The sequence below is a fragment of the Triticum aestivum genome, chromosome 7A (genome assembly GCF_018294505.1).
Source record: "Triticum aestivum cultivar Chinese Spring chromosome 7A, IWGSC CS RefSeq v2.1, whole genome shotgun sequence".
Classification (NCBI taxonomy): Eukaryota; Viridiplantae; Streptophyta; class Magnoliopsida; order Poales; family Poaceae; genus Triticum; species Triticum aestivum.
This window is the reverse complement of record NC_057812.1, coordinates 451,860,385-451,871,423: the sequence shown is the minus strand read 5'-3', so window position 1 is coordinate 451,871,423 and position 11,039 is coordinate 451,860,385. Positions and strand designations below refer to the sequence as shown.

General features: G+C 46.7%; 1 protein-coding gene across 1 annotated transcript; it reads right to left on the bottom strand.

Moving 5' to 3' along the window:
• Window positions 1-1,027: 1,027 nt before the first annotated feature.
• On the bottom strand, window positions 1,028-6,831 carry LOC123147500 (MA3 DOMAIN-CONTAINING TRANSLATION REGULATORY FACTOR 1). Its single transcript, XM_044566770.1, has 4 exons — window positions 6,665-6,831; window positions 6,209-6,500; window positions 3,329-3,423; window positions 1,028-3,129 (listed from the first exon to the last, which is right to left on the bottom strand). Exons 2-4 carry the CDS (start codon window positions 6,483-6,485, stop codon window positions 1,339-1,341), a joined length of 2,163 nt encoding a protein of 720 aa, XP_044422705.1. The 5' UTR covers window positions 6,486-6,500; window positions 6,665-6,831; the 3' UTR covers window positions 1,028-1,338.
• Window positions 6,832-11,039: the final 4,208 nt, after the last annotated feature.

Genomic DNA, 11,039 nt, shown 5'->3' with positions numbered 1-11,039 from the left:
ACTCCCAATGCTTTTACCTCCTTTGAGAAATGGCCTCTACTCCACTTTGCCAGGTACCCGTGCGCTTGAGCTTATGAAAGAGGTGAAGAGGTTCTGACACAGTTCAGCATTTGGCTCAATCCAAGGCCTCCGGACCAATCCATTGAAATCCGGGAGGCAAGACCAAACGTTCTCAAATTTATTTATAATGTCATACAGAGAGCGAAACTATATACGACGCGTTTGGTTGGGACACAAGTAACGTATTCAGTGTTGTAATGAGAATACGTTGTATTAGATCGGGAACTAAGCGAATGCAAGATGTGTTTGGTTCGAGCAAGGGAAGAGGAAACGGTGGCCTACAGCCGCCAGCAGAGAGGGTTGGGTTGCAACGAGAGAAGAGGGTGCCAGCTGCTCAGACGGCGGAGGGAAATTAGCCATGCTGTTGCTGATGATGGCGGCGGGATCTTTGGCGCTGCTGCACACGGCGGGGAATATTGCCGGCGCTGCTCCTCACGGCGGCGAAAGGAAACCGACGCTGCTGCCAATGGTGGCGACGGAACATCACGGCGCTGCTGCCAATGGCGGCGACGAAAGATCGCGGTACTGCTGCTCACGGGCTCACGGCAGAGGAAGATCGCCGGCGCTATTGTCCTTGGAGGCGAAGGAAGATCTACGGCGCTGCTGGCGGTTGCGGGGTGCTCGTGGTGGGGAAAACCAGAACGTGCGGCATTACCAGAGGAGCGGTGTTTTCCCTTACTAGTCCATATGGCCGTTTTTGGTTTTGCGAAGATCTGTTTCTGATTACAGGGGATCTGGAACTGGCCCGATCTAAACAAACACCGATAACGTAATCAAGAGCCGGTGTAATCGGAAGACGGCGCAAAAATCGCCAACCAAACGCGTCGATATATCCATAGCGTTTCGAGATAGGGTGATAGCCACAGAAAAAACTGTCGATTCAGATGTGCCGCAAGTCGCTACTACAGTTAGTTTCGGCATGATGCTTTGCAAATCACAAGTCGTCAATGCAGGGGAGACAGAGGCATAGTAAAAACTTTTACATGAAGTTATTTTTTCTCCTCTGTTCTACTTGATGTAATAAGAAAAATGTCTATGAAGAAGTTGAAACGGAACACAGCAAGAACAGCAAAGGGTATTTCCAGAGATGCAAAGATCTAGACATGAGCCGCCACCACAAGCAAGAGGGGCTCGTTGACCTACCTACGACGCAAGTCCAGGGACGTGCATCAGAAACGCAAACGCAAATGCACACCAACTAGGTGGGCTGCACCACACTACGGCAGCCTGCGCCTTCGCGGTCCAAGCTTGATGCTTCCTGCTCGCTGGGTCATCGGTTCAAGTCGAAGCAGCAACGCCGAAAGAGGGTACGAGCCATCCGTTCTTCTTCCCATGCTCCACGTAGGAGAGGAACTTCTCCCTGGCATCAGGTATGTCGAGAGCCAGATCGTCAAGCCCGTCCCTGACCCTGGAGAACCCCTTGGTCATCTGGTTGATGGTTATGATCCCTTCGCCAAAGCACTCGTGCAGCAGAGCAAGCATGCACTCTTTCTTCTTCTCCATTGCCATGACGAGCGCCTTCTTGACCACCTCGTGATTGAAGAAAGGCATGCCCATCTCACGGATGCACTTGCATGCTTCCCCTACATCGCCCCCGCTCTCGTATTCCTCCAGGAGCTTTGTTATCTTGTCCTTGGCGTCCTCCACGGCCCATCCTGTCCCACCGCCCCAGCATCTCAGTAGCCTCTCGCCTGCGTGGCGGGCAGAGGCAAGTGAGCGTGCCATGTTCAATGTTTCAGCCCCACTGCACTTTGGTGGAAGGATGCTGCCAATCTCATCTAAGTTCAGAGGTGCAAGCACATCATCGATCACTGCCCTCGCTAGGAACAGTCCCAGCTCATCTGAGGCATCCAATATGTCCAGTGCAGTATCTTCTGCAGATTCAAGAAGCATTATGTATCCCTTGACGATGTCTTCACTGGAGAATAGCTCCATGCTTAATGAGGATAGGAGAACTGACGCCATCTCTTTCTCCCTGTTCTTGCGGTCCATGGCAATTGTTATCAGTTTCTTGATAAAGACCGGGTTGTACTCTGGTAAACCAAGTTCTTTGAGTGTGCGAATAAGCTCTGGTATATCATCAGAAAGGAAGTACTCATGTATCATAGACACAGCCTCCTTCTTGTACCTCCTCAGCTTCTCATGGTCATCATCTTGGACACTGCCGTTGGCACCTGAAGATTCATACGAAGAGTCAAGCCAACCCTCGGAAACTGCTTTCGATACCAATGTCTGGAATTGAGATTTTGCAGATGGTATATCAAGGGAGAGATCATCAAGACTCTCCACAATACGGGAGAAACCCTTCACCATCTGACTAGAGCTTATCAAACCTTCTTCAGATGCCTCCTTCAGAAGCTTGACAATAAGGGTTTCTGCAGCTGGACTTTCCATTCCAAGAGTGACAGCTCGTTTGACGACCTCATGGTGGAAAAATGGCACAGCCAACTCTCTTATGCACCTACACGCCTCCGCTGTATCACCATTCTTGATATATTCCTTTAGAAGATCAGTAATCCTCCTCTTTACCTCCTCCACTGTGATGTGAGTTGAACCACCCCATCGTCGCTCAAGTAACTCTGCATGGTGGGGTGCTGAAAGATAGCTCTTTGCTGCAATTTGTAAAACTTGCAAGCCCTTAGAAGACTCTGTCAGGCTTCCTTTTGCCTTGTTGAGAAAAGCAGGTGGAAGAATGTCATCTACAACTGCTCGTGCAATGAAAAGAGCAAGAACATCAACTGCATCAGGTATGTCAACAGCCAAATCATCAACAGCCTGTAGCAGCATCACAAACCCTAGTTTGATTTGAGTTGAACTGAGCCCATCACCATACAGAGATGATAACAGCACTGATACCATCTCTTTCTCCTTGTCATGTCTGTCCATTGCCATGGAAACAAGCTTCTTGACAAAGTAGCGGTGGAAGTCATCATAACCGAGCTCTTTAAGATCAGAACCTGTCTGCTTAACATCACCAGTGCTGAAATATTCCTCAATGATTGTGACAAGAGATTTCTTGTAGTCCTCTAGTGGGGTTGTAGCAGGGGCTTCAATTAATTCATATGGTTCCTGATTAACAAAACACAACACGATGAGTGTCCAAAGTTAGGTTGAGTACTGAGTATTAACCACATAACAAGTTAACAGCATATATAGACAAAGCTGAATATTATATTTACCAGTTTCTTGTGACTAAAAAAAAATCAAACGGTTCAGCATTGCATGAAAAAATGACTGGAGTATACAGGTCAAGACCATGAAGTATTACCTCATCGCTATCATAGTTTGGATCATTTCGGTCAAGGAATGTGGCTGTATCAGCGTCGATAAGTCTTCCCCATGTGCCTTTGCCACCAGCACCATCTGTAGTACAGAAGATCAACAAATCAGACATTTTAGCAATTTTCTATATTACAAAAGTAGAAATGAGAACTAATAGACCATGAGACACTGGAAAACACAGCCATTTTCGAAGTGCAATTAGTTGATAGAACCTATAGCGATATTCAAGAATTCCCCAAACTCAAGGCCCCCACAATGTATTAGACTTGGATTGTGAATGGGTAATCACTGTTTCTATCGTGGAAGAATCATAAACTGAACATCATACTGTCATGTAACATAATCACATGACACGGTTTTTTTCAATAAAATAACACACATACAGTACAGATTTTAAACTCAAGAAATTGCACATTTGCATTCTATACTAGGCCACACAGCAACTACATGGTGTAATGAATAGATGGACCCATTTTAGATTTTTATGCTACAATAGCAGGGACAAGAAAAGAAAGTATCCCTGACAGCTAGTCTCTGGTGATAGCAACTGAAGTCAATGCCTCGGCAGTTTTAATTGTAAAATCTAACCATATGCGTTCGGGGTGAGTCCAGGTAGTACAATATACACTTCACTGAAGATCCCAGATACTCCACGCCCAATGTGTACAGGAAATAAATGGAAGCTAAACAAGCAAGAAAACAAAGGACCAGTAACTATAAGCCCAGAATGACAACCTCCTTTTCTAATGAAACACAGAGTGAAAATTTCAAATAAGAAAGGGAAACAAATGACGATGCACAGCTTCTTAACAAAACACATAATCAATTGCTACCAGAAAGAGAGAAGCCTGCATTGCAACATGCTGCAATACACTATATCTATACCAATATAAAAGGACCCAAAGCGGCAGATCCAACTTATCCCGGCCATCAAACCATGTCAATCCAACGACCTAGATTGCTCCAATGGCGAGCACTCAAACATGTTTAGCGTGCAAATAATATCTATACCAATATAAAAAGACCCAGTGAGGCAGATCCAACAGATCTCGGCCATCCATTAGCATTAATCCGACAGTCCTTATTGTCCTAATGGTGAGCAACTAAACGCGTTTAGTGCTAAACGCGTTTACTGCTAATCAATCCTCTCTCCCTGATTCCCTTCCTTAGTACACCTTTTACAAGAAAGGAAACTGCCACAATGAACCGCCCCACGACATACGTAAGAAAGGGAATCAGGGGGTGATTCTCCGTTGAATTAGTATAATTTTCAACCCATTTGTAGGAAGAGATGGACCTGCCGCTGATGGTGTTTACACAAACAATTTTTTTTATGCTACTTCTGTAAAGAAAAGAAAATTCAGGTGTGTCTTCAAGCCGAATTAAGATTACACGTGCGTTGCACGTGCGCATTTACTAGTCATACCAAATATCAGTATCAACAGTTCAACACTAATCACATAATTGGCATGCAGTTAATATTCTACCTAAATCAAGGTAGAATTAATATTTTGCCAAATATCACCATGCATTGCACGTACGCATTTACTAGTTCTATAAAAAACTAGGTTCCAATAACAGCTAGAAGTAATAACAATAAGGATACCAAATGAGTTTTCCAGTTATTACGAAAATAACGAAAAACAGTACAGACAGCTAACATAAAAAGTGGAATAATAATCAGCAGGATCTAGTATAATCATATATAGGACATGCATACATACACATAGATATTGACCAACTTCCATTGGCTAGAATTATGAGCTGAAACAATTAGAGGAATACAAACAGACCATATCCTAACAGAACAAGAGATGGCCAACTGCTCATCATACAATATGATGACCACGAGTGGGGAACAATTCACACGACAATATAGACGGCAACCATCACAGTCAGCCCATGGCACATGTTACAAGTAAAAGGAATCTGAAGTGCTCTGTCTTAGCAAATGTCCTGTAAAAGATGGTTGTCTTGCCCACACAAGAAAAGTCAGTGGTATCAACTAACTGAAAGCTTCTTATCAGGAAGAGGTAGATAATATACTCGGACGGACGAATTTACAGTACCATATATCAGATCCTGGGATCTGAGTACTCCTATGGATCGAAAAAGCAGAGCGACAAAAAAATTCCTAAAGGGTAACAGATGCAACCAGAATACTGGTAATCAATTCAACCAACATAGAAGAATGCTACACGGACAGATTGTAATTGCCATTACCCGACAAAACCAATCCCCTTTAGGCAGCTCAGGAGTCAGGAGCACAAATTAACACGCACACGGAACCGACAAAACCAATCCCCTTTAGGCAGCTCAGGAGTCGGGAGCACAAATTAACACACACACGTAACCGATAAACTGCTTCATGCATGCAAAGCTAACCCTCGCCACCAACAGCAGGTGTATGCCATCAAAATGCAATGGTTATCAACTTACCAACCTACTGCAACAAATCGAAATCGGAAAACTAGTGAACAGTCAAACAATCAATGACCCCCCAATAAAATTTTGTCGGCGCTGTATGATGTATAGGCCACAATGTGCTACCTCCATATAACGAGAGCCTCACCTCAATGAGACACAAAAACTAGCAGCATGAGCATACGAGAACTACAAGCATAACTTCGAAATAAACATCAACAGCAAGATCAACTCAGCTGCTAAACCTGCATTCCCAGAACCCTAAACTAGATCGACTCCACATAAGGCATGAACAACAGGCTACGCAATCCACTGAAGCAGTAACAATAGCAGCACATCAACATTACGTCCTAATCAAGCACGCAAAGCTCTAAAACCAGCCCCGTAACAACAGGGAAGCTATTAATTACATAGGGCACAAACAGATCGAGCGCCACCTCACCTTTCTTAAGCTTGACGGCCTTCCCGGAATGCGACCGTCGCGCGTGCCTCGCCCCAGCTCCGCCCCCGCCCCCGCCCCCGCCTCCCCTCGCAGCGGCGGCAGCGGCGCGCACCTGCTGCTGGTGCAGCTCGTACTGCTGCAGCAGCGCGGAGGTGGTGGTCCCCGTGGGCGAGCGCGGCGACGTGAGCGAGAGCGTCTCGGCGTTCTGCACCGCGATCCGCAGCTTCTCCCGCTGCTCCTGCGTCAGGAACCCCCCATCGTTCCTCGGCGACGCCATCCCGAATCCACCGCCCTGCGGCCACAATTACAGCACCAACCAAAACCAAACCAAATCAGCGTCGCCTCGCACCGCACCGAAATGGGGAACGAATTAGAGCGGGGGAGACGGGGGGCGGCCGCGAGCGGGCAGCAAGCACGGCGGGAGCCGACGCCCTATCCAGACATAGCAGTACGTACCTAGGGTTTCCTCCGCGGATCGAGCGCCCCCCAAACCCGTGCGCGAGATTTGCGTGCGTGCGCCGCGGCTGCAGAGTGAGCGAGCGAGTGGTATGGTACTGACCTTTTTTTTTCCTCCCCTCCCCTTTCGCTTTTGGTTTTCCTCCTGGAGGAGACGAGACTGAGCCGATGGAGAGAGGGATGGATAGGGGGTTTTATATGGAAGGCGGCGTGGGTTTCGGGACACGTCGCCTGCACCAGACACGCTCTTCGACCTCGTGGGACCCACCGTGCCCGAGCCCACGTGTCATTGAGACTGCATGAGGGGCTGTTGTGTGGGCTCACCGGTTTCGAGGCCCACTGGTTTGGGCCGCGGATCCCTATCCCATCCCCACGTGGCAGGCTGCGGTTCGGCCGCTCGTGGCTCGCTTCGCGCACACGGGTTAAGCACATAGCTGCTGCTGACATGTGGGGCGTGGAGTACTTTGAGCCCACTTGTCGGTGGGACGTTGAATATTTTAGGGGCAATAGATGAGTGGTCGGTGGGTGTCGGATCAGGCCGTGGGAGTTAGGGTTTTGCTTTGCTCGGCGAGGTGGTTTGGGATCTTCTGTGGCTGGCCAAGTTGGCGTCAGTGACAAGAGGGAGGTCGTGATTGGCCCCGGGCGGTGTGGATAAGGCGAGTGACGGGCCGGATGAGTATGACGCGTCGGACTAAGGTCAAGATTCGGTGTCATCTCTTCAGTGACAACCTCCTTATGGTCTATTGATCTTTTTGTATTTTGAGCCAACATTTGATTAGAAATTTATAACTAATAAAATGTTAATGCATGCCATAAGAAATTATATCATTGAATTCATATTTAAACATAGTTTTTAGTGACATGTATTACCATTTTGTTAATTAAATTCATGATCAAAATTTGAGATATGATATAATACTAAAGGAACTAATAAATCAGAACAAAGATAGTACTACTATCAGGTTGGGAAATCCACTTGCAGATTAATTATCACAAAAAAGACCTTCCAGAAGAATTTATCTTCTTTCATTTGTCCGATCGTTCCTCAATTCAAGAGAGACGTCACGTTTGTGGTTGATTTTGTCAGAATTGGAGACGGCACATGTTTAGAGCGTCAGAGTTTATTAAGCAAAAACAATCGCAGTCGTTACTCATTTTCTCATTTCCTCGGAGAAACACAAGAACATGCACGTATTTCTTTTTCCTTAATTTTTGCCTAATGATTGTGTCCGGCCGACCGGCGGAAGCAAAGCCCCGGTCGCGCGCGGTGCGTACAATCAATTATTAGAGTTGTGTCGAATATTATGTATAAAGTAGGTTACAGTTGAACTCTAAGTAGTATTGTGTTTAGATAGTATATGGAGTCGTGTCCTACTATGACACTTGTATCCTAGGCCTCTTATATATAGTGACGGTAGACACACTATGTAATTTATGCCAACATAATAGCACAGGTACGCAGGGGAGCCAGCGGCGTGTGCCGACGCCTGGGTGGCCGGTGTGCAGTATTGTGACAGTGTCACGGGGAGGAGCGCCCATATTCAGGCCCCGGGGATGTAGCCATATCGATGAACCTCGTTAACAAATCTCGATGTCATACTCGTGTGATTGCTTGGTTCTTGTATGATCGACAGAGTGCCTCATATTTATTCTAACAAGTGGAATCATGAGAAGAGGCTGCTGAAGTTGATCTAGAGGATGATCGTCGTTGTCAAATCGTTGTGGAGGCAATACCTCGGTGTGTCGCAGGAAGGAAACAGCGGAATCCACAAACCAATTACGGCGAGATCCAAAATCATCAGCATTCAGCGAGATCGCTCGAAAGCGCGTGCAACAGATAAATTTGTTTGACTCCGGATCAGTGCGGCGCGTGTCTAGTGCAGAAGGCCGAGCAGTGGTCATGGGCGAAGGCTCGGCTAAAGCGTGGGACTGTCTGGTGCGCAGTGTGGCCTCGTCCTAAGTCTATTTTAAACCTTAAACTCGTAGAGGTAGTCGGAATTGAACCCTCAACTTTGAATCCCTGAAATCGGCACTTTGTATTCATCAATCTCGGTCAATTCCAACCCTAAACCAACCCTACACTACTTGTTGCGTCGGGGAAAAGACAATCCCGGCAGGAAACAATCGTTTTTTGTCGTTGACTCTACGGACCTACACGTCATATTCATCTCCCCCGCCTCCATACATCCAATAGTGTGCCACTTTGTTGGGGAACGTAGTAATTTCAAAAAAAAATCCAACGCACACGCAAGATCAATCATGGTGATGCATAGCAACGACAGGGGAAGAGTGTTGTCCATGTACCCTCGTAGACCGTAAGCGGAAGCGTTATGATAACGCGGTTGATGTAGTCGTACGTCTTCACAATCCGATCGATCCTAGTACCGAAAGTACGGCACCTCCGCGATCTGCACACGTTCGGCTCGGTGACGTCCCACGAACTCTTGATCCAGCCGAGTGTCGAGGGAGAGCTTCGTTAGCACGACGGCATGATGATGGTATTGATGAAGCTACCGGCGCAGGGCTTCGCCTAAGCACTACGACGATATGATCGAGGTGGATTATGGTGGAGGGAGACACCGCACATGGCTAAGGGATCAATGATCAACTTGTGTGTCCTAGGGTGCCCCATGCCCCCGTATATAAAGGAGCAAGGGGGAGGCCGGCTGACCCTTGGAGCGTGCCAAGGAGGGGAGGAGTCCTCCTCCTAGTAGGATTAGGACTCCCCCTTTCCTAGTCCAACTAGGAGGAGGAAGGGGGAAGGAAGGAGAGGAGAAGGAAGAAGGAAAGGGGGGCGCCGGCCCCCATCCCTAGTCCAGTTCGGACTAGAGGGGGAGGGGCGCGCGGCCCTTCCTTGGCCAGCCCTCTCTCTCCACTAAGGCCCATGTGGCCCATTAGTTCCCCTTGGGGGTCCCGGTAACCCTCCGGCACTCCGGTTTTCTCCGAAATCACCCGGAACACTTCCGACGTCCGAATATAGTCGTCCAATATATCAATCTTTATGTCTTGACCATTTTGAGACTCATCGTCATGTCCGTGATCACATCCGGGACTTCAAACTATCTTCGGTACATCAAAACACATAAACTCATAATACCGATCGCCACCGAACGTTAAGCGTGTGGACCCTATGGGTTCGAGAACTATGTAGACATGACTGAGACATGTCTCGGGTCAATAACCAGTAGCAGAACCTAGATTCTCATATTGGCTCCCACATATTCTACGAAGATCTTTATCGGTCAAAACGCATAACGATATACGTTGTTCCCTTTGTCACCGGTATGTTACTTGCCCGAGATTCGATCGTCGGTATCTCAATACCTAGTTCAATCTCGTTACCGACAAGTCTCTTTACTCGTTTCGTAATGTATCATCCCGTAACTAACTCATTAGTCACATTGCTTTCAAGGCTTATAGTGATGTGCATTACCGAGAGGGCCTAGAGATACCTCTCCGATACTCGAAGTGAAAAATCCTAATCTCGATCTATGCCAACTCAACAAACACCATCGAAGACACCTGTAGAGCATCTTTATAGTCACCCAGTTACATTGTGACATTTGATAGCAGACTAAGTGTTCCTCCGGTATTCGGGAGTTGCATGATCTCATAGTCATAGGAACATGTATAAGTTATGGAGAAAGCAATAGCAACAAACTAAACGATCATCGTGCTAAGCTAACGGATGGGTCAAGTCAATCACATCATTCTCTAATGATGTGATCCCGTTAATCAAATGACAACTCATGTCTATGGTTAGGAAACATAACCATCATTGATTCAACAAGCTAGTCTAGTAGAGGCATACTAGTGACATTCTGTTTGTCTATGTATTCACACATGTACTAAGTTCCCGGTTAATACAATTCTGGCATGAATAATAAACATTTATCATGATATAAGGAAATATAAACAACAACTTTATTATTGCCTCTAGGGCATATTTCCTTCAGTCTCCCACTTGCACTAGAGTCAATAATCTAGATTACATTGTAATGATTCTAACACCCATGGAGTCTTTGGTGTTGATCATGTTTTGCTCGTGAGAGAGGCTTAGTCAACGGGTGTGCAACATTCAGATCTGTATGTATCTTGCAAATCTCTATGTCTCCCTCCTTGACTTGATCGCGGATGGTATTGAAGCGTCTCTTGATGTGCTTGGTTCTCTTGTGAAATCTGGATTCCTTTGCCAAGGCAATTGCACCAGTGTTGTCACAAAAGATTTTCATTGGACTCGATGCACTAGGTATGACACCTAGATCGGATATGAACTCCTTCATCCAGACTACTTCATTTGCTGCTTCCGAAGCAGCTATGTACTCCGCTTCACATGTAGATCCCGCCACGATGCTCTGCTTGGAACTGCACCAAG